This window comes from Sardina pilchardus, chromosome 1 (assembly GCF_963854185.1).
Source record: "Sardina pilchardus chromosome 1, fSarPil1.1, whole genome shotgun sequence".
Classification (NCBI taxonomy): Eukaryota; Metazoa; Chordata; class Actinopteri; order Clupeiformes; family Clupeidae; genus Sardina; species Sardina pilchardus.
The window spans coordinates 8,275,870-8,300,847 of record NC_084994.1 but is presented as its reverse complement, the minus strand read 5'-3'; the positions used below and the strand labels follow the sequence as shown (position 1 = coordinate 8,300,847).

Genomic DNA, 24,978 nt, shown 5'->3' with positions numbered 1-24,978 from the left:
CACAAACATACATTGCTGTGGGAGTCATTAACATGTACAACATTCAACGTATGCACCCTGTCTTAAGGAAAGCAACAATTTACAAGAAAGACATACATTCATCTGAATGTATTCATTTAATTAAATATAATCACATTGTAAAGACAACTAGGATGACTTCAAAAGGGCTTCAGACAGGACAAATCATGAAATGTATACGTAATGTATTGTATGTCTCAGCTTTATTACATTTCACAGCAGAAACAGTGTACATAGTGCATAGAGATTTGGCTTAGTGCATCTTTAAAGTCTAAATATATTCTTTAAAATGAACAAAACACAATCTTTCTCAAAAACAAAGAGATTTCAAGATTTAGATGCATATTTTTGTGTTTCTAGACACATGCCAGTAGTGACTGGTAAGTTAATTTGGCAGAGATTCCAGAGAACACTTATACATTATCATATATCATCATGCTTTTAAAAAGAGCTACAAATACATTGCACATCTAGGTATGTAGTGGCGTTGAGGCTTGACTGAAAATGAAGTTACCATTCATACCATTCTTCCATTCAACAGAGTATAACTTCATCATTGGTAAAACAGCACCATAAGAGCTTGTGTCTCAACAGGGGTGCTGTTTAACTGTTTTAAGTACAATAGATAAACATACAAACGTTCTTTATAAGAGCTGTAGCATTTCTGGATTCCGTGATCAAGCATTGGCTGCCATAAACAATTTCAGAATAGCTTCTTTTCAAATGAAGTTACCCCCCTTCCTACATAAAGACATAAGGCCTCGTCAGTCTTAAATGATAATTAAATCATATAAACCAACAAGCGACCTAATATATATATATATATATATATATATATATATATATATGAGTCAATTTATCAACAATTTATGACCCGTCTAGTAAAAAAGTGCAAAGAGTTTTAGCTAAGTGTGTCTCAAACATCTAAAAATAGTGTTCAAGGCCCCAGTCGTGGCGCGACTGGCTGGGGCACCTGCACCGCACGCCGGCGCCCCGGGTTCGATTCTCGCCCCGTGGTCCTTTCCGGATCCCACCCCAACGCTCTCTCCCACTCACTTCCTGTCTCTCTCTACTGTCCTATAATTAAAAGGCATAAAAAAGCCCAGAAATATACTTTAAAAAAAAAATAGTGTTCAAATCTCGCAAGAAATAACAAGCAGATTTCTTTTCAGATGTATATTGCAGTGTTTCTAGACACAATTCAGTGTTAATGCATTAAGCGCCTCTGGCAAGCTAAAATTGCTATACAGTATGTGGTGTTGCTGTTAATAATCCTCATTATTTTAAAAAGAACTATGGATACATTCCTTGCTGCACATGTAGGTATGTAGTGGCTTTGAAGTTTGACTGCTGGTGAATTTATCTTCTTATTTTTTTATGCAAAGACTTTAAGAGACTTTAAAAGTCTTTATCACTAAAATAAACATGCAACTGGAGGAGAAACATGTTTTTACAAAAATAAATGCAACAAATGTTATTTTGATTTCTCCCATCAGGAAATCTGGTGCAGCTGTGGCAAGAAGCTCAACTAGCGCATATGTGACTGGATTGGGGTTAGTGATGGTGTAAGGATCTAAATTCCCAGGCTGATGATATTCATTTCAATCATAAGCTAACTCTTCATTCCCAGGCTGATGACATTCCTTTCAATCATATATGGACTCTTGATTAGCTACTAAGTGTGGGCCTATTGTGGACCTCCTGTCACATGTTTGGGGTTAGTGATGGCTTCATAGAAAATAGATACAAATCATAATGACACCTCACTGCTGTGCATATGTGACTGGATTGGGGTTAGTGATGGCTTCATAAATTACATCATAATGACACCTCACTGCTGTGCATATGTGACTGGATTGGGGTTAGTGATGGCTTCATAAATGACATCATAATGACACCTCACTGCTGTGCATATGTGACTGGATTGGGGTTAGTGATGGCTTCATAAATTACATCATAATGACACCTCACTGCTGTGCATATGTGACTGGATTGGGGTTAGTGATGGCTTCATAAATTACATCATAATGACACCTCACTGCTGTGCATATGTGACTGGATTGGGGTTAGTGATGGCTTCATAAATTACATCATAATGACACCTCACTGCTGTGCATATGTGACTGGATTGGGGTTAGTGATGGCTTCATAAATGACATCATAATGACACCTCACTGCTGTGCTCTCCTCAGGAATCAGGAAGTGTGCTGCTGCAAGATGGCGACGTGCTCACGATCGTCCCCAGACATTCTGCAGGACAGAGTACTTGACAGTGTTTGTGTGTGTGTGTGTGTGTGTGTGTGTGTGTGTGTGTGTGTGTGTGTGTGTGTGTGTGTGTGTGTTCAGAGTCAAAGTAGAACACACTGATGCTCAGTAACGCCATCTGCAGGATGAGGAAGAGAAGATGATCATCAATCAGTATCCATGACAACCATCTCCCAGACTGCATGAGAGACAGAGGGCTCTATTGTCACTAACAGCAGCCATAAGAAACACATTCACACATTTGACGCACAGAAACAGGAAGGAGGTTAGTAACTCAATTAAGTTACAGTCTGACACATTTCTCTAATCATCATTAACGTTTGGACAACAGTTTATGCATTTCTCAAAACAATTAGTGCAAACTGCACCACGTAATGTATTATCTGAACAAAAAACACATCTCAAAATACTTTGTCTATATCTCAAAAGCAATGAAATCGTCAAAATCAATGATAAAAGGAGAGAGAGGAACACAGAGGAAACAGAAGAGAGATAATCTAGAGGATAGAAAACAAAAGACATGCGTGACATGTTTAGATATCTACTCACTCTAGTTCCTCCAGATTACAGTGTGGGTCCTTCACTAGAGCAGAGAGCTGCTATTGTTTAGATATTTACTCACTCTAGTTCCTCCAGATTACAGTGTGGGTCCTTCACTAGATCAGAGAGCTGCTGTACAGCTGATTTGCTCAGGTCATTGGCCCTCAGGTTCAGCTGTCTGAGACGTGAGTGTGTGGACAGAGCAGAGGCCAGATAGGAACAGCTCCTCTCAGTCAGATTACATTTGGTCAACCTGAAACAGAATTATTTGAATCATAATTACAGAATCTCTCTCTCTCACACACACACACTCTCTCTCTCTCTCTCTCTCTCTCTCTCTCTCTCTCTCTCACACACACACACACACACACACACACACACACACACACACACACACACACACACACACACACACACACACACACACACACACACACACACACACACACACACACACACACACACACACACACACACACACACACACACACACACACACACACACACGCACACTCTCCCCCACACAACACTCCATACATTTACAGTATACACACAGGCACACTCTCCTCCCTGCCCAACTCCCTCACACATATCTTCTCCCACAACTAGGGCTGGGCGATATGGCTAAAAAATAATATCTCAATATTTTTAGTCTATTTCACGATATACAATATATATATATATCAATATTTTGAAATTTCAAAAGAACTTTGACTTTCACCCTGTGATGTTTCAAATCATGTCAGTACGATGTAGCAAGCTAGGATAAATCATACCAGTTCAATCCCTGGAAATTATATCCACATTAAAACATTCTTGGTGGTTTCTATTTTAAATTTGTATGTAAAACAGGGGTGAAGGTATTGTAGTTTTGAATCTTGCCAGTAGCCTACTATGAATGTTTCTCATAGGGAAACATGTGCATGCAAACATTTCAACACACCTAAATAGGGTACATCAATTGGTTTATTTTAGCCTATTTGCAGAGCATGGCCTGTTATTTGGCTTTATCATTCTCTTCTTCTTTCCCTGCCTTCTTTGAAAGGCCCCTCTGCCTATCCACTCTTAAGGATGAACTGTTAACTCACTTCTCTTTTTGCATGGCTTCATGGCTTTAGTTAACTTTACAAATCAATTAAGCTTGTTTTAATCTGTCTCTGATAGCTATGTCTCCATAATGAATGATGATGTCTATACATTGGATAGAACGGTGGTGCGTGCCTCCTTAATTAGTCGTTCGGTTGTTCGTTGATAAATAAGACATGGTTGCGTTTTTAGTTATGAGACAGGCAGATGCACTCATAGACAATAGCCTAATCTGCCTCGATGCGTAGATCTCATAAATGTAATTAAAAACGAATAAATCTGGAGGAAGCATAGATGAACATTTAGCACGAGAAATGCATGTGTGTAGACTGAGATGTGCTTATTTGCGCTGTCGTTTTGAAACAGTCAGACGTGCACTTAGATAGACAGTAGTCCTTCTGCCTAATGCACAGATATCATAACTTTAATTTGAAGATCCCTTGCAGTTACACCTACAGGGATTAAAGCAAAAAAAAATCCTGAGCCTGAACTTTTTTAGACTTGTGTATGCGACTCTATACGACACTATGTTGGTCGATCGATTGGAAACCGGTTAACTTTTTGGAGTGTTTGCACACGACACAGGCCTTGCTTGTGATGTTGGACCCCAAGAAAGGCCAATAGGTGGTAATAGTAGTCCAACACACTACAATATGCTACATGTAGCCTTTAGGATTTCTTTTTATATCAAGTTTTGCTGCTAATCTTTGTCAGGTTACAAATTGACCTACAATCATAAGGTGTCATGTTGTCAGGATATGTGAAATTGGAAGGCAGGCATTTGAAGAATAAGATTTAGTTGCAACCATTTAAGTTAAGGTATTAAAAAAAAAACAATGATCGTCTTTCTAAAGAGTAGCCTAATAACAGTTTCCCACAGATTAGAAGGCATGTGTGGTGGTCGACTCATGTCTGACTTTTTATCACTTTGCTTTCATATAATGTGAATTTATTTATTTAATGATTTTTTAACAAGATGTAAAGCACACACACACACACACACACACACACCACACACACACACACACACACACACACACACACACATTCTGTATAGCCTACTGACATTTCTGATATTCATAACAGCAAACTTTATGCAGCTTATAGCCTGCTATTCATATTACAACTCCACCTCTTAAATTCAGCTGTTTGATTGAGCCTCAAAATATTGTAAACAAAGTAGCATAGTTGGCTAGTTTATCATACTAGCTGGTTGGACTGTTCAGTGTCCCCACGTGTGTTTAAGTTTCAAGGTAAGCTCATACTTTTTCTCCTTGGGACAGGCCCTTTAAATCTTGGAGTTGAAAAACATTGGTAGGCCACATCAGATGTGTGCAGCATAGCCTACTAATGATGTTAACCGTATTTAACAATAATTCCGCTAGTCGTCTTCTGTGCGTCATTGCGTTCACGATTGTGAATGTTTTGTTTGGATTAAATGTGCATGTCGAGGGGCGGTGTCCATTGAGTGCGCACGAGAGCGGGCCAAGGAGAATTCGCTTACCTCTATACGGTTTGGTAAAGTTGCACGCATAGTCTACAAAATTTGCGGAAGAACTTATGCTTCCACCCGCAGCGTCAGGTGCATTAGTGCGACCGCGCTTCCAGGGATGATCTCGTTATGGAGACAGTCAGACGCGGTGTGCACGAAGGGGAGTCTGTGTCTGTGTCTGAATGTGTGTGTATTAAAAGGGTGCGTGACGCGTGAGTGACAGAGAGGGAGAGCAGGGAAAGGAAATTCAGCTTAACGAATGCTGCGTGTTTTTCCAATAGCGTTAACAAATAAATAATATTTTTAAAAATGAACGCAGTCAATGGCCGCACGCCGGAATTCCGGCACGGTGCCGGAAAACTTTAATCCCTGCACCTAGACGTCACAAAATGACGTGCTTGGAAAAATGATGACGGTGAAATACTAGATATTTGTGATATAACAATTTAATGTATCTCACGTACTGTAACCTGCAATATATCGAGTATATTCGGTATATCGCCCAGCTCTACCCACAACCCTCACCACACTGCACGCACGCGCACACACACACACACACACACACACACACACACACAGTTTCTCTCTCTCCCTTATATACACACAGACCTAGAAAACTGTATGCAACACACACACGTGTATAAGGCAGTAAACATCATTGTTACTATGATATTGATTTTTGGGTCTTGCTTTTGTATGTCTTAGTGTTAAAATCAACCCCATGGCCTCCCCTTTACACACAAACTTTCACTTAGGCCCTATTTTCCTGTAATGTGAGTTTAGCATTACACACACGCATACTCACAGTTACCGACAATTAATACGAATTAAGTCACTCCTACCAGGGTTTCCCGCAGCGCTTTCCTGCTAAGGCGGCCGCCTTAACAACACAGGGCTGCCGCCTTAACTAGCGTCTTCAATAAATAAATAAATAAATATATAAATATATTATGTATAGTGATATTCGCCGTATTACTTTGTCATGTTTTCTCCCTGTCATTCCAAACCGTATAGCCGCTAGTCTCCCTTCTCTGTAGAACGCATAAAAGTTGAGTTGGCCTTTGCGCACAGGCGACACGCTCATTCAGCATGAGTATTGGATATCAGGTGCCACTGCCACGCATATCTCAGAGTGACTGCGAACACAAATAGCCTAAACCTAGCTAGATTTGACGACTCTCACAGGAATGGTTCTCCGTTGAATCTACCAAATGTGTGGGATGAGCGGCATAACGCTTTTGAGCGCTTTATCTTTTTTTTGTATCACTCGTCTACTATGAATGCATAGCCTACAGTAGCCCACTGCATCTTGTAATTTGTTGTGACAAACACTTGTGCCATCTAGCCTACAGCTAACAACAACTTGTGACGGCTATTCATTCACGTGTTGTAAAATATTGAAATTGTCTGAGGTTTACACAGGCTAGTTTAAACAAACTGTAGCCTCTTGTCTCCCATGCCAGTTTCATTCATCCCGACCGGGCGGGACGCACGTTTCCGTTTTGTAGAAATAATTCCTGAATGTTTTTGTTCAGAGCTGAACATGTAACTGTATTTGACAGATGACAGATTTGGTTGCTAGTGACAAAATATTAGCGTTCAATGCGGTACGATCTCGCTAATTATGTTTTAAAAAGCATTAAACGTTCCGGCAATATGAGCAACAGGCACGCACAATACAGCTTAAATCAAAGAATTGCAGCTTGAGGCTACTAAATCACAATTCACTAACTTCACCATACAGTCGCAATGTTATATTTTCATACAGTTTCATCTTTATTTCATGGTATATTCTAAAATATCCACCATTACAAATATTCTTGGTTTTAATAGAATATTGTAATATTGACTGGCTTTAAAATATATCCTATGGTGCCATGCTGAGCAGTGCAAAGGTTTTGAAAGATACAAAAGGCCCTGTATTGGAGTTGTAAACTTACACTTTTAAGGTATAATATTGTCTAAATTGTGTTAATGATGTTTAATTGGTTGCTAATACAATTAAATCTGATACAATGAATGTGAAATGCTGTCATTAGTGTCAAAATTCAACATTTTCAACATTAATGAAATGCTGACAGCCTACTAAATTTTTACTTCAGCTGACCTCCTTGTCTTAAAGTAAATCAGAAAAGAAGTTATTTAGACAAGTGTGTGCTAGACTGCTCCTGTAGCCAACAATCCCCTCTCTACCCTTTGGGAATTGAACTGTTTGAACTTGGGAATTGATCCTTGGTGATGTAAATTATGAAAACCCCTTTCTTTGGTTGGTCTTGATGCGGCCTTGACTCCTTTAAGACTCGGTCTGGACTCAGACTTGCTTCCTAAAAGACTCGGTCGTTGTGACTCGGTCTCGGCTACAGTTAAACCAGTCTCGCCCCCCCCCCCCCCCCCCCATCGTAGGGCAGTGGCGGCGATGCGGCGGGGATGCTACGGCGACGCCCCCTTCCCCTGGACAGACACCACCTTAACTAACAAATTTTCTGGGGGAAACCCTGCCTACTGTGACTCAACACCCCATACACACACACACACACACACACACACACACACACACACACACACACACACACACACACACACACACACACACACACACACACACTTACTGCACGTCCTCCAGTTTGCAGTCTTGATGACAAAGTGCAGAGCATAAATGTTCCACTCCTGAGTCCAGCAGCTCATTGCCACTCAGGTTCAGCAGTCTGAGACTTGAGGAGTGTGTGGTCAGGGCAGAGGCCAGATAGGAACAGCTCTTCTCTGTCAGCTTACATCTCCAGAGCCTGAAACACAATGATAGATCACCAACCCTCCAAAAGTACGTCGGCCCCAAGCTGTGGAATTCACTGCCAGACTACATCAGACAGTCTGACTCAATTACTGACTTTAAAAACATGTTTCTTTTTTTTATTAATATTATTTTTATGAGATGATTTTACAACCTTGTGAAGTAACCTTGGGTGTCATGAAAAGCGCTTTAAATAAAATGTATTATTATTATTATCGCCACCTAGTCAAAATTAGGCTAAAATCACCTGCCTTAGCCATAGTACCAATGATCTGGATCTACAGTACACTCTCAGGGTCTGTGAGTACCATAGCCTACCAAAACGCAAACCAACACGCAAATTAACACAAGTAGCAAGAATGAGCCCAACAGGGGAGTCGGTCTTTTAATTAATAATAGTTAACGAGAAAAACAATAACTTAGTGATTTTTAGTTGGCAGCTTGTGATTTTTGGAACTCCCAAGGTAAGCCACAGGTGCGACTGCCCAGGGGCAGTCTTTCAAACGACCAAACTTTGCGTCCGTGTTTGTGATTGAGAGTTTGAACTACCTTTTCTAGTAACACCAAATCCAAGAACGACGGAGCAAACTCCCATGGTTGCGACGCAAGTTAGCATATGACGCTTTTTAGAAACGCACCCCTGTTTGGATATGTCTCTAGTAGCTTTGCACACCTAGATTGGGGACTATTTGCCCAATCTTCCTTGCAGAATTGTTCAAATTCAGTCAAATTCTGTGGGGAACGGCGATGGACTGCTCTCTTCAAGTTAATCCACAGATATAGGATTCTATAGGATTTAAGTCAGGGCTCTGACTTGGCCACTCAAGGACATTAACCTTCCTATCCTTAAGCCACTGCTTTGTTCTTTTGGTAGTATGTTTAGGATCATTGTCGTGTTGGAAGGTGAATGACATGCCCATCTTCAGCTGTCTAGCAGAGGGACACAGGTTTTCCTCAAGAATTTGAGTGTACTTGGCAGCATCCATTTTCCCTTCTATCCTGACCAATTGCCAGTCCCCGCTGAAGAGAAACATCCCCACAACATAATGTTGCCCCCACCATGCTTCACAGTAGGTATGGTGTGTTTTGGGTGGTGTACTGTGTTTGGTTTTCGCCAAACATAGCGCTTGGAGTTCAGTGCAAAAACACATCTGGAATATTCTGCTACCATGTGGGAAAAAGTTTTATGGTCAAATGAGACTAAGATTGAACTTTCTGGAGACTAAGATTGAACTTTTTGGACTGAACTCCAGGTGCTAACCAAACACAGTATACCAGTACATTCATTATGTGTGATGTGTTCGCTGTTTTGGTAAAAAGCAATCAAACATTCTAAATTGTATTATGATGTGTTGTAACAAACACTTCCTCCTATTAGAAAATCTGCATTTTACATTTTACATCTTACATTCTAAGCCCTGAAGAGAAACTAAAGTGCATTTGCTAACACATGTGACAAAAACTGTGTGGTAGTTTGCAGAGGACATATAGGGTAAGTGACAAAGAAATGCATATAACATATATTATCATTATTAATTTCACTTGTGTGTGTCAGAGTTGTTATTCACAGAGTTGTTATTCACAGTTTGTTATTCATAATTTGTTATTCATAGTTTCACTTGGGAGACTCACAGGAACACTATGCACCTGGAAAAGATAAGACATTTAGGGAGTTATGATGGAGCTCCTGACTGAAGGTCATTCTCATATGTTTTGATCTGCTTGTTAAATAAAAGAGCTTTCTTGTGTCGAAGAGCTCAGAGACTGTTTTGGAGAGGAGAAGCACTTCCTCTCTGGTCACTCTCTCCTCTTGGCGAAAACTATACTACATGTTTGTGGTTCTTGTATCTTATAATTTGTGAAGATTTTCCTGACAGTAAGTTAATAAAAACTGGTCCTAACCTGACAACCTATTAGTAGGTTACTAAATACAAAAATATACATCATTCAATATAACGATGCATGCTTTCCCTTTGCAATTTCACAAGATTTCCCAGGTTAGCTGCATAGCTGCTAGCTAGTATGCAAAAGAAACCGACTAGTAGCCACTTTCACTGGTCAATTCAGTTTAAATTGATTCTTGTTGAAAAGCTTTAGCTGGCAAAATGACGCTTCAAAACGAGAATGTTATAGTTTATTTTTCAACATCAGCGTTGTAGTTTTGGAGACAGACTGTCTGTAGTGATCTTTTTTTTAAAGATTTATTTTTGGGCTTTTTATGCCTTTATTTGGACAGGACAGTAGAGAGAATGACAGGAAGTGAGTGGGAGAGAGAGTCGGGGTGGGATCTGGAAAGGACCACGGGGCGGGAATCGAACCCGGGTCGCCAGCGTACGGTGCAGGTGCCCCAGCCAGTTGCGCCACTGCTGGGACCGTCTGTAGTGATCTTACCCTGCTTTTCACATTTCCTAAAACAACACCAATACGATGCACATCTTGCAGACAGACAAATGGGAAAGGTAACGTTGACAGCCTATGACGTTACCTGCCGGCAGCAGCACAGATAGACGAGGCTACCAACTTTTTCTTCTATATTATTACTTTAAAAAAAATATTCTCAAATAAGTAATTCACACATTCATTTTTAGATGTTAATGTGTAATTCTATGAAGCATTGATCATTTAAATGGCCACTAAAAAGGGCACTTTGAATGTGCTCAGGCACCCAGGAAGCCTGGAAAGTAGTAGTAGAAAAGTTCCAATTACTTACTGTAGTTCCTCCAGTTTGCAGTTTTGATGACAAAGTGCAGAACATAAAAGTTTCACTCCTGAGTCCAGCACACTATTCTCACTCAGGTCCAGCACTCTGAGACCTGAGGAGTGTGCGGTCAGGGCAGAGGCCAGATGGGAACAGCTCTTCTCAGTCAGATCACAGTGCATCAGCCTGAAACAGAATTGTATACAGTATTTTAATGGTAATGACCAGCCTTCTACTCATTATCTCTCGGTCTGTCAGTCAGTCAGTCACTCACACATCCTCTCTCCATCTCTCCCCCAATATTCAAATCACACATGCTCACAGTCACACACACACACACACACACACACCTTTCCTCACATACATTCTATCAAACACACACATGCATTCTCATCACTATCTGCTGTCTTTAGTTTACTAAATTGTCCCTCATATCAATCAAAAGCATGGACCATCAGTTTTGTAGATGCGGTAGTCTCAGTAATTAAACAAACAAATATAAACATATACATTAGGGCAGCTCGATTATGGTAAAAATCATTATCACGATTATTTTGTTCAATATCGAGATCATGATTATTAAACATGATTACTCAGTGATTCTGGAACTATCATCCATATTCACAATTTACATTTTGAAAAATTCTAAATTGATTGTTACATATAATCCAACAGGAAAAAATACATCTAACGCTTAAAGTTAACGCACACAACAACTCAAGACAAAAACAGAGCATTGTTATGAAACTGAATGTAGCAAAATAATATTTTGATTATGCCATTTTCAAAATGTTTGGAAGTCATGATTAATTTGATTAATTGTACAGCTCTAATACATACTGTATATACCCACAGAAACTCCCTAAATGAATGTAAACTTACTGTAGTTCTTCCAGTTTGCAGTTTTGATGACAAAGTGCAGAACATAAAAGTTCCACTCCGAAGTCCAGTAGCTGATTGTAACTCAGCTTCAGCAGTCTAAGACTTGAGGAGTGTGCAGTCAGGGCAGAGGCCAGATAGGAACAGCTCTTCTCAGTCAGATTACATCTCCAGAGCCTGAAACACAATGATAGGTGAATATTAATCACCAACCCTTCACAAGCACACACACACTCCCTCACCTACCTCTGCAGCTCCCCCCCTCTCTTCATTCATACTCACACACACACACGCGCGCGCGCGCACGCACGCACGCACGCACAAATACAGTTCAGCGCACATATGACACAACAGGAAATGTCAGACAGTTATCAGTGTAATCCCAGAGATTGTGAAAGTAACCACAGACAGGGTAGACTGAGAGCTGCACTAAAGTTAACTCCACAGACCCTCTACCAAGCCTAATCCTCGTCAATGTTCATTCCTATTCCCTAGTGAACAAAACGGATGAACTGCGGTTGCGGATCACCACAAACTGATTGATGATAGACGGTAACATCATGGTTTTCACAGAAACCTGGCTATTATCTGAGGCCCGGCCATAATTTGAGGATTTACGGTAACATGGTTTAGAACATGGTTTACAATATATCTCAGCTGTGGCTGGCAGAAGTTTAGGAAAAAGAGGAGTCATCCAGGAACAGGAAAGTTGCCAGTTCAAGCTTCTCCTGACAAAACTCTTACCCCCAAAAGTTACTTATGTGGATGTTGGTGCCCTGCATGGCAGCCACTGGAGTGTGTGTAATATAAATAAGTAATATAAATGTAGTTTGTTAGTAAACATTCTTAGTTAAGGGAATAACGTAGTTTAAAATGAAAAATGGTTAAGTGGTCCTTTAAGTCAACTTAGGTATACGTTGAAACTATTTTGCGTGGTGCAACCTACTGTATGTCCTATGTCCTATGTACTATGACCTATGTCTGATAGTGGTTTAAGTGTGACATGACTTGAAAACACTGACAGGAGAGTGTTTGCCACTTAAATAAATAGTCTTGACTTGACTTACAGTAGGCCACCCATGACTCCCACACAGAAATTGCTGAAGGCCTTCGGATCAAGTAATGCTCAGACTTTGAGCTCATCCAGAGCTAACTTGAAGAGGGGCATCAAAAAGGCCAAGCACAGCCACAAGCTATGGATCAAGAACAGCTCTGACCCCGATGCATGAGGCAAGGCATCCAGGCCATCACAGATTACAAAACTACTAACACCAACCCCTCACACAAACTCACTACATGAAATAGACCAATAGACTTTTTTTTCTGCATCAGGACCATAAACTTTCTCTTCCTTGCAGACAAAACACCCGACTCTTCACAAAGATCACCAAACAGCCACCAAATGACCTTTGTCTCCGTAAGCATTACAGTAGTTCGCTCTAGATGGTTTCCATTTTCTTTCAAACCAAAGTTAGCTCATAATGACCCATTTAGGTACAGGAGTAAACTAACACCCATCAAAAGAATTGCTGTAGATTTACCAAATGTAAAAATATGGCAGCTTATTTTGTACTGAGAAAAAACATGTCTACAATAGAAAGAAATAGCATTATCTGAAAATACATGACCATGCAGACATTTTAAATACATAGTGCAGCTTTTAATCAGCCTAGGAGGAACATCATTCATCACCATATACCTCTCTCTCTCTCCCTCTCTCACTCTCACACAAAGATACTGTGTACACACACACACACACAGTGTTACTTACAGAGCTGATGTAGATGTTGTGACCACTGGCTCCAATTTCTGAAGAACTTCTTCTGGACTGAGAAGTTCAGTCTGATCTTTCTCTGGAGTCGTTATATACGTCTGCAGGTCAAACTCAGCCAACTGCTTTTCTGGTGTCGTAAACTCAAAACTCACAGTCTCCCACTCTCCTGGTGAGAGCATGTGTACATGCAAAGTATCTGAGCTGCTTTTCTCCTCCACTACAGCATGGTGATTCAGCTCATTCAGACAGTAGAACAGGTTGACCCTTCTGTCTTCTTCTTCAGAGTTCTTCTGATCTCTAATCCTCTCTTTGATATACTGCACTGTTTCCTCTGAGCTATCTGATTGGTTACTGCTCTGTGGCAGCAGTTGCCGTAAGAGATTCTGATTGGGCTCCAGTGAGAGGCCCAGAAGGAAGCGGAGGAAAAGGTCCAGGTGTCCATTCTTACTCTGTAAGGCCAGGTCCACTGCAGTCTTGTGTAGGTCATAAAGTGTTGCAGCTCTGAACAGAGCAGAGAGCTGAGAGGTTTGCTGTTGGTCAGGCATGTTTCTCTGTCTGTTGCTGAAACAGAGGAACACATACAGAGCTGCAAGAAACTCCTGGATGGTCAGATGCACAAAGCTGAACACCTCCCCCTGATGCCGCCCAGACTCCTCTCTGAAGATCTGAGTACACACTCCTGAGTACACTGATGCTTCTGTGACATCAATGCCACACTCATTCAAGTCTTCCCCATAGAAGATCAGATTGTCCTTCTCCAGCTGTTGGAAAGCCAGTTTCCCTAATTTAAAAATCACCTCTTCATCTGTCTCTTTTCTCTCGATATACTTGTCCTTTTTTATGCTTGTCTCAATGATCAGGAAGCGTGCGTACATTTGAGTCAGAGTCCGTGGCATTTCTACACTCTCTGATTCTTTTGATGTTCTCTCTACAACAGTGGCTGAAATCCAGCAGAAGACTGGAATGTGGCACATGATGTAGAGGCTCCTGGATGACTTCAGGTGTGTGATGGTTCTTCTGGCCAGGTTCTCATCACTGATTCTCTTCCTGAAGTACTCATCTTTGTGTGGGTCGTTGAATCCCCTTATTTCTGTCACCTGGTCCACACACTTATGAGGGATCTGATTGGCTGCTGCTGGTCGGGTGGTGATCCAGAGGAGAGCAGAAGGAAGCAGATCCCCCTTGATGAGGTTTGTCAGCAGCACGTCCACTGAGACTGGCTCTGTCACATCACAACAGGTTGGGTTGGAGCGGAAATCTAGAGGAAGTCGACACTCATCCAGACCATCAAAGATGAACATGACTCTGTGTGCTGAACTGGTGAAGACTCTTGGATCTTTGATTTCAGGGAAAAAGTACTGAATAAGATCCACCAGACTGAAATAGTTTTTCTTCTCCTTCATCAGGTTCAGCTCCCGGAAAGGAAGAGGAAATATGAAGTGGATATCCTGATTAGCTGTTCCTTCAGCCCAGTCCACAATGAACTTCTGCACAGAGACTGTTTTTCCAATGCCAGCCACTCCCTTTGTCAGCACTGTTCTGAGGGGTTTGTATTGCCCAGTTAAGGGTCTAAATATATCACTGCATTTGATTGGTCTGCCTTGTGCTGCTTCTCTCCAGGATGCCCTCTCTATCTGTCTGACCTCATGTTCATCATTGACCTCTCCTCTTCCCCCCTCTGTGATGTAGAGGTCTGTGTAGATCTCATGGAGGAGTCTGGCATCTTCCTGTTGAGTGATTCCCTCAATCAGAGACTGAAACTTCTTCAGCAGGTGGGATTTGTGGATTTGTTGATATCTGTGTGAAAACCAGAACATCCGATTAAAGACTAAATCATTTACTGAAGACAAAATCCCACATGCATAGACACACATAATGCAATGAGTCAGCATGAAGATGATGTAGGTGGATCCCACACAGACACCATAATCAATTATCAGTGTTTAATTTAATAAGCAGCAGAGCAGTTTTACATTGAATACTTGTATACACCATTTCCCCTCACTGCTCTTCCCTCTTGTGATTACTGTTGAAGAGACTTGCTTCATATTTCCCTTGCAGTCATTTTCTCACACTTTCACCACATTTACACACACACACACACACACACACACACACTGCAGAGTATAGCCATGATCTTACATTCCAATGGATGAGTCTCCTCCTTTAGGGTTGATTGGCAAATCTTTGGAACTGCTCTCGTTCTTTGGGCTGCAGGAAAACACACACACACACACACACACACACACACACACACACACACACACACACATCAGTACATCAATACAAACACAGGATTTATACAATCGTGGCGTTAAAGGTGACACGAGGTGAAAAGGTTAAAGGTGAAACGTCAGTGCACCTAAATAAAAAAGTTAGTCTGGAGCCGTGATATATGGTTAATATTTTCATCACTGAACCAGTCTCTCACACTCACACACATATCAAGTCTTACTCATGGATTAAAGTGAAAAAAAATCATCTGACTGAAAAAAATTTGGCCAAAAAAAAGAAATACATTTAAAAAATGTACACAAGCAAGTGATGCAAATCAAAGGGCCTTAGCGTAGACCTACGTAAAATAGGGCCATACAGAGTAATTGTACCCTCCGTTTACAAGTAACACATTTTAAAAGTAGGCCTAGCTATTCAATACTGCAGACTGTTGCTTATTAAGAGTGCTCCCAGGGCCGGCCATAGCCCATTGGCTGCCCCCCCCAAAAAGTTATAGAGGGTGTCACCCCCGAGAAAATATATTAAATACTGTTATGTAAATGCATAAATTCTGTACACTTTCAGTCAGAGATTAGGGCCAGCATTATGCCTAAAATACATGTATGTCTCCAAAACATTCCTCACCTGTTATCAGACATACATGAAAACAATTAAAACTCACAGCCATAGGTTATTTACCGTCAGATAGACCTCTGTTATTGATGATTTGGAATAATTGATTTGAAATGTAATATGCTAAAGAATTCTGATGTTTTCTGATGTCAGGATATCATTTGCTGTAACTTTACTAGTGTGATCAGGCCCTAGGTGACATGTTGTTTAAATAGGTGCATGTCACTTTAAGAGGTTTTAGTTTTTGGTTAAGAACGATGCACGGCATGAATGTTAGGAGTTCCACGGTTTTTCTGACCGTGTTGGTCGTGTCAATTATATGAGTATAAACTGTGCTGTTTGTTACAATAAATATTCAAGAACATTAACTGGAAGACAAGACGTTTTATAGCAACACGCGTCAGTCATAGGACTCCTATTAGATACGTTTTGTTTATTGGAAACGGACCTAGGCCTACGACTTTCTCTTTGAAGAAGACAAATTAGGCAAACTGTATAGACATAGCCTAAGCTACTGGATCCTTTTGAATTCATAAGTTAACCTTGTTGGCTTATAATAATTATTTTAGAGAAATTAGCAGTTAAACTAAACCAGGGTATCTGCACATTTTTTATCAACAAATTTAATGACTTTTAAGACCTTTTTAAGACCTCTAAGAATAAAAATTAAGACCATTACCACGGCAAAAATATATATAAAAAGTACGCTCTAGGCTGTTCAGTTTACCAAAGCACATTTGCATTTGAGTGACAGTGCAAATAGTGCACGTCAGGCAACTGCCTTCTCAATACTACAACAATACTGCTGTAAATAACGTACAAACAGTGTGTAAACAAATCAAGTTGCAAATTACAAGTTAAACACAGTTAAAAAATGGACAAGGCTCCCGACTAACTTTTTGCGTTGGTTGCACTGGTGCGCCTAACTTTTTTTTCAGGTGCACCAGCACAAAATGTAGGTGCACCCACATTTTTCATTGCATATCTTTCTAACAGCAAAAGGTCACATTTTTATCGCACTCCTTTCATATAATGTGAATGATTTTTTATAAATATATTTGCTAAAAAATCATTCACATTATATAGATAATCATTCAAACTAAATAACCCCCCCCCCCCCCCCCGATTTTTCTTCCCATATACTGACATTTCTGATATTCATGACTGCACACTTTATGCAGATTATATAGTCTACTATTTGTATTACAACTCTAGGCCTACCTCTTTAATTCAGCTGTCTGATTGATGCCTCAAAATATTGTAAACAAAGTAGCATAGTTGGCTAGCTTATCATAGTCTACTGGTTGGACTGTTCAGTTTCCCCCACATGTGTTAAAGTTTCAAGGAGTGCTGATACTTTTTCTCCTTGGGACAGGTCCTTTTAGTCTTGGAGTTAGAAAACATTGGTGATGAGATGATCACTCAACTTGAATGCAAGAGTTTTAATAAAATGCGCAGCATGCTGCTAACCGGATTTCATAATAATTTAGCTAGTTGTCATTGCTTTATTCACGATTGTGAATGTTTTATTTGGATTAAATGTGCATGTCGAGGGGTGGGTGTCCATTGAGCGCGCACGAGAGAGAGAGAGAGAGAGAGAGAGAAAGAGAGAGGGCCAAGCCGAGGAGGTATACAGTAGGCCTACTTCTATATTGTTTGTTAAAGTTGCACGCATACAATGAAAACAGGCGAAAGAAATGTATGCTCTCACCCGAAAAGCGTCAGGTGCACCATTGCAACCTCGAATATTTTTCAGTCGCATTCTTAAAAATCTTGGCTCGCGTCTGCCACTCTGAAACACTATCTCCGTCTGTAGGAACGAATACGCTACTTTTTACTGTGTTGTTATATTGTAACACCCACAATATTTGAGTGTGTCTACATTCGCAAAGCTGACGAAACAGACTCGGCACAACATGAAATTTAAGACCTCCTCATCGGAAATTCTAGAATTCAAGACATTTTAAGACCTTGAAAATCCAAAAAAATAAATACGACTTTTTAAGACTTTTTAAGGACCCGCGGGGACCCTGTAAACAGTAGGATTGCCTGATAGTGGCGTGGCGCAGACACACTTTCCTAGTCTGTCTCTGCGTTTCGGGCGCACCCGACTCTATTAATATCAATAATGACCGAAAATAGGCTATAGCCATGTTCTTTTTGACTATTCATCTTTAAGCTCCTCAACACTGCCGACCTCTAAGTAGCCTAATTTGATGAGATCGATAAACTACACAGCAAGTGCGGACAAGAAATCATCGCAAACAGACCTTGCGCAGCTATTGCGTGGATGTCTGTCCTGATGCTATTCTATAGCCTATATTACAACTGGCGAAACAACTGTTTTTGAAGAATAATTAGCCCAAATCACAGACTAATTAAACTGAAAAAACAACAGCTTTTCTGAACTTCTGCAAAGCTTGTTTAACCTACAAAAGCCTAATAGGCTGCGGCTCCAAAGTAGGCTATAAATCAGGACTGTTCTTTCATCTGTTTCAATAGGCCTTTATTTCGTTTATTATTGTATCATTATGATTATGATGATGATGATTATTATTAGTAGTAGTAGTAGTAGTAGTAGTAATAGTAGTAGCAGCCTAATGTAGTGGTAGTAGTAGGCTAGTAGCCTAATGTTCATCAACGCAGGTGCACCAACGCATTTATTTATTTATTTATTTTGCGCACAACGAAGATTTTAACATAGGCTACAAAAGCACAGGCCTACAAAACAGGGTTCAACTAGAGGTTTAACCATCACTGCGGCTTGCAAGGGAGATCGCGCCCCCCACCCCCAATATTTTCTCCCCGGATCTGCATCAATCTCATGATTGACATCTGTAGCGCCTCCGGTTGACGGAAATCCGTCGTAGCGACGGAGAACTTTAATCCATGCTTACTATGTAGTAACAGACACCCACACAAACACACATGACATACTGTATAGCATGAAGACCAGAGCCATGATCTTACTGTCCAGTTGAAGAGTCTCCTCCTGTAAAGTCGATTCCTCTCGGCATGGAATCATCACTCTTCATGGACACACAGGTGGGTGTAGGGGAGGGAGACCTCTGGTTAGAGCTGGTGCCCTCCATCCTAGAGAAGAAGAGGAGAACTCCATGAGGAAAATGTTGCTGTTTATACCCACAAACACACACACAACATCAATCAGGAGAACATTACACTCTTTCACTGTGAGGCTACATTACACTCTTTGTTCCTGTTTGCTAATCACACACCTGACACACACACACACACACTTCCACTATCAGATAAACTCCCACAGACACACAGCACTGACCTCAGCACAATATGAGTGCTGGATTAACTCCCACAGACACACAGTACTGACCTCAGCACAGTATGAGCCCCATGAACAGCCATACGTTAGGAGACAAGCTTAACCATGTAGCTCACCGTATGCATTGGCTTAAACACTAACAATAGGCTATGTGTCACGCCTTAATGGACATGGGAAATTGTGGATCCCAAGGCCAGTTCAGAGCCACTGCTTCAGGGAACAGGCTTAACCATAACAATGTGGTAGCCACTATGGCCTCCTTCAGGCAACTCGCACTGAGCCAAGGAGTACGTTTAAGTGAAGTTAAAACCCTTTATTAAAGATGGGGCATGACAAAAGGCTTAACCCATTTAGGCCGGGAAAGCATTGGCGCATTTCTACCATTAAGGCCGGGAGCGCTGTTGCGTCGTTCTACCATTGAAGCCGGGAAAGCGTATACGTCAATTTTAGCATTTAGGGTTTTTTTTGCATCAGTTATCGGCCTCTGGGCCAATGAAATGCATCAGAACAGGCATGAGGGAGTGTCGTGTAGTCTTGTTCCTCGTGACATTGTTTTTAAATTTTTCAAACACCCGTGGAGGACTTTGATAGCGAGGATATCGGAAGGTATGACTTTGAGGAGTTTCTCGGATTCGTTCATTATTGACTTTGGTGCGCTCCCTCCCTCATGTTGCCTGCATTTGACATAGGGCTGGTAGGTTGCAAAACTGATACCCTACTGACTCTGTTTGTCTAATTGATGGATTTAACCCTGATTCGGATTAGGCTACACCTGCTTTTAAAGGCGGAAAATCACCACAAGACGTGTGTTGTATCATGTAGCACTCTGAGTCTTTTTAATGTGCACGTTCTATAATTAATGTAGTACTCACCAAAATCATAGAAATCAACATTGCAAAACACATATCCCAGGCATATTTTCTTTGGCTTGTTAGTTTTTCGAACATTTATTTTATGTAATGACGGAAACATAATGAAAACATATCATGAGACTATGCGCGATTATTTTCCTCTAGCCAAAATCCTAGACAATGAAATCTAATTAACTTTCACGTTCCTCTTAAAGTGACAGGCACTCAATTAGACCTACAGTACATATCACCACTGTAACGTCAAGACAAGTGCAATAGTTAAAAAATTCAAATTACTGAATATTTTTTAGCTATAAGTAATTATGCAGATACTATAAACTATTAACAAAATATATGGAGTTTATGAATTCAAAATATGAAATAGAAACATGACAAGCCATCATTTTGTATGTGTGTGTGTGTGTGTGTGGGGGGGGGGGGGGTCAAGCAGAGACTAGGATCACCAGGACTGTCAATGATCACACATTATTCAATATTACTGATAGTGTGAAGGTGGTGGCCCCAATTTGCCTACATTTTTGGAATATAGTAAACACAGTCACCTTTTTGAAACTATTACAGCTTGTGTAAGCCTATCAGTAAATTCTGACCATACTAATAATATATAACCAGTCAACAGATGTCAATCAGAATGACAAGCTGTGGAAAATGCACTCGTTTCTGATGAAATAGTGCTGTTCCTGCACTGACACAGTACATGTTTTATTTTTGTGAAGGTGTAACTGAGTAAACTCAATTTCCCAGGAAAGCCACAGGTGTAAGCTCTCAAATACTTTTTGAATTTTGTTTCTATCTCCTACAGAGGCTGAGAAATCAATAACTTAGTAGGCGTTGACACAATTGCTGAATTTCCAGAAAAACTTCAGGCTTTTGGGGTTTTTCCTGAAATCGCCCTTAGGTTTTCCAGGCTTTTTTTCCAGGCGCTTTAGGCCTAAATGGGTTAACCATAATAACTTGAGAATGAGATAGCTTAGCGCCGGTGAACTCTGTCACTAGAAGGACTGAATGAAATGTGCTGAAAACGGTCTTCCCCCACAGCACCTGTATCACACTGGCTAAGTTGGAAATGAGGTCCTGTGTCCAAAATTCTGAACTATTCCTTTAACCACCAAAGACCAGCTGAAATGTGCTGAAAATGACCTATATCACCCTGTTGGAAATTGGAAATAGGTCCTACATGTATGTGCAAAATTCTGAACTATTCCTTTAATCTCCAAAGACAAGCTGGACCACTTAATAAGTGTTTAGGAGTGTTCAACACCTCGACAGTTTTCTTTAAGTTTTACAAATAAGATATTAAACTCATCAGCTCACCTATCTGAATCCCTGACATGATTATTATGTAGTAACAGACACACACCTAAACACACATGACATATAGCATGAAGACCAGAGCCATGATCTTACTGTCCAGTTGAAGAGTCTCCTCCTGTAAAGTCGATTCCTCTCGGCATGGAATTATCACTCTTCATGGACACACAGGTGGGTGTAGGGGAGGGAGGTCTCCTGTTAGAGCTGGTGCCCCCCATCCTAGAGAAGAAGAGGAGAACTTCACCTGCCACACACAGAGAGAGACACACACACACACACACACACACACACACACACACACACACACACACACACACACACTTCCACTATCAGATACAGACACACAGTACTGACCTCAGCACAGTACAGGTATTGAGCCCCATGAACAGCCACACATTAGGGGACAAGCTCAACCATGTAGCTCACCGTATCCATTGGATTAAACGCTGAAAATATGCGGTATGGATCACGCCGTAATGAACATGAGAAATTGTGGGTCCCAAAGCCAGTTTTGCATATAAGATATCAAACTGATCAGCTCGCCTATCACTGGCTGAATCCCTGACACTCACCCAGTGCTATTATGCCATCTGTTACAATTCTGTTGAAATGGGGGAACTTCATATAGGAGCAGGGAAGTTTACTTCCTGCAGTGACCAACACTCCAGACAACTCTTCAAAGCAGCTAAACCAGCGCAGCACAACATGATGTTCCCCTTCAGCTGCCACTCCCTCATGATCAATCATGCTATTTGTGCTGTAGTGGAGCTTCAGAATAACTTATCAAACAGATTTTACCCAAAACATCCAGCAGTAGCAAATATGAGTGTAGCATCAAACTCATACATTCTTCTTGTCACATCGAACGTGAAAACATCATTTATAAAGTAACAGTGCCTCCTAGTGGCATGACAAGCACAGTGACATGAACCCAGCTGGACATAAATACCTACTAGTGACACACTTCTAAATCTAACAGCCACAACTGGACACTATACACTATAAACATGATGACTGCATAGAGTAACAGTGTAGAACTTTTCATTATCAGGCATAATAACACATTAATTAGACCACCGTTCACAGCATAAGACAAGAAGACAACAGAAGCGGAAACAGGAAATGCCATTGGCATCAAAACAACTTTAACCTCTGTGATCAATATCAACACACTGTTGTCAGCACAACACCTTCTCTGTAAATGATGAATAAATACTTACTGTGCTTTATGAGTGCTTCAGGGGTTTGTTTCTGTCTGATTAATATCAACACAAGAAACCCACTTTGTTGTCAACACTGTTTCTAAATACTTACTGTGCTTTATGAGTGCTTCAGGGGTTTGTTGTTCTGATGCTCAGGTCCTCTCTGTTAGACGGCTTCAGTCCCAGACATTAAATCCATATTCAGATATGAAGACAACCAGCTGATCTTGCTCTGCTGTTGATGATAACAACATTCAGGAGATATTAACCCTTTTGTGTCCTCACATGTGCACACACAGACACAAAGACTGTGATAAACACACACATAAACAGAAATAATGAGAGAGATAAATACATAAATACACACACATACACACACACACACACACACACACACACACACACACACTGCAAGTTCTTTGTTTAACTGGTGGCATCATGGAGGTTATGTTCGGTGTGTTCATATTGCATTATGCATACAGTATGTTTATATGAAATGTGTTATGTTGTTTGTTTCCGTCATGTCTTTAAGAATATTGAGTTAATAATTAATTATAAGAGTAATCAATCATATTAAACAGTGTAGTTGGTTTATTTAATGACTTATTTTGTAAGATCACACAATTTCAAGGACCTTTGTGAATCCCATTACAGTGTAGTTGATAGGCCATCACTAGTCCATTCTGTAGGCTACTTTGTCAACACAAATATCACTTGTCTTATTCATGATAGACCTACCAGTGGAGTAGGCTATAGCTACACTGAAACTGTGCTGTAGAAACCACAGTTATTCACACATACAAGAAGCTGGAGAGGCAGGTTTGTGAAACATTTCATACAGTAGGCCTTCTACAAAACACAGACATAGGCTACAATATGTTACTTACAGTGCTGATGTGACCACTGGCACCAGCCTCGGAAAAACGTCATCTGGAGGCTACATTCAAAACAATTCTAATTTAGTTTTGCATAATGGTTTCTTCAAGTTCAGTTGCAGAGTAAGACACAGACTGCACAGATAGGGGGGTCATCTTATTCGTTACTTCCGAGTCTGTAAACGTCATTACAGTGCCGTGTCAAATAGCATAATGTGTTGCCCAGATAATTCTTCCACATTCTAATAAAGGAAAACCTGATTAGTAACCTAAATGTGCATGGGCGCATAAGAATAGTCTAACGGCTTGCGGCCTTCCGTTTTTACCTTTAGGTCAACGTTTGTGTCCCGTTTTCTAGCTGTAGATTAGGCCATTGTATGCTACCTGTGATCACTCGGACGGTTGACCAAATTGTTGGCCCATAAAGACACACGGCTATTGTACGTAACGTTAACTATTTATGTGCGTAAAAAGTATACATGTGTAGCTTACATTAGTCTACTACTGTGATGGTAGTTCTTACTTAAAAGCGAAGATCGACATATGCTTCTGGTCAATGTAGGCAATGTAGGCTACGATACGTGTCGTCGTTTCGGTGCCGAGAACACTGGGCTAGCCTGCATTCCGGTTTGAATCCCCTGATTATGAACATAATACTATTAAACTTATTGCGTTGATGCAACAATTCAAACATTCACTATCCGATGCTGAGATAGATTAGGCTACTTACTTAGGATACCAGTTGTATTTTCTAGATGCTTCATTGCAGAAATGTTGAACTGCTTATCCACAAAATGGAGGCGACGAGATCAGTTTCGCTTTCGTTATGGATACGTGGCGCACAGCACAGTCCCGCCTCCAATGGGGGTTGGGTAGCAGTGGGTCGCTGAGCCAGAGTCCCATTTGGGGCCGATTGGTGCCACAATTATCGCAATCATAATCCTAATATGAACCAACGCAATTACCTAAGCGCAAAGTCTACAAATAATTAAAGCACAGTTCATTTGGTCACATTTCTGGCTTTTATATTAAT

At 40.7% G+C, this 24,978-nt stretch overlaps 1 protein-coding gene across 5 annotated transcripts; it reads right to left on the bottom strand.

Moving 5' to 3' along the window:
• Window positions 1–202: 202 nt before the first annotated feature.
• On the bottom strand, window positions 203–24,978 carry LOC134086675 (NACHT, LRR and PYD domains-containing protein 3-like). Of its 5 annotated transcripts, none has more exons than XR_009939794.1 (12): window positions 24,676–24,978; window positions 23,958–24,007; window positions 23,183–23,305; window positions 21,965–22,112; window positions 19,358–19,480; window positions 15,683–15,751; window positions 13,538–15,337; window positions 11,770–11,943; window positions 10,900–11,073; window positions 8,011–8,184; window positions 2,833–3,076; window positions 203–2,401 (listed from the first exon to the last, which is right to left on the bottom strand). XR_009939794.1 is itself a non-coding variant. In XM_062540055.1 (12 exons), exons 4-12 carry the CDS (start codon window positions 22,084–22,086, stop codon window positions 2,389–2,391), a joined length of 2,820 nt encoding a protein of 939 aa, XP_062396039.1. In that variant the 5' UTR covers window position 22,087; window positions 23,183–23,305; window positions 23,958–24,007; window positions 24,676–24,977; the 3' UTR covers window positions 203–2,388. The 5 variants fall into 5 exon arrangements, 4 of the variants coding, with proteins under 4 accessions (XP_062396039.1, XP_062396034.1, XP_062396087.1 ...); XM_062540055.1 differs by having other exon boundaries at window positions 2,906–3,076; window positions 21,965–22,087; window positions 24,676–24,977; XM_062540050.1 differs by having other exon boundaries at window positions 2,906–3,076; window positions 24,676–24,976.

Coding starts and splice junctions, on each gene's coding strand:
- LOC134086675 (XM_062540055.1), bottom strand. CDS start 22,086: ATGGGGGGCACCAGCTCTAACAGGAGACCTCCCTCCCCTACACCCACC. Junction 15,752..19,357: donor GGAGACTCTTCAACTGGACA/GTAAGATCATGG, acceptor GTTTTCCTGCAG/CCCAAAGAACGAGAGCAGTT. Junction 11,944..13,537: donor ACAACATCTACATCAGCTCT/GTAAGTAACACT, acceptor ATTGTGTTTCAG/GCTCTGGAGATGTAATCTGA.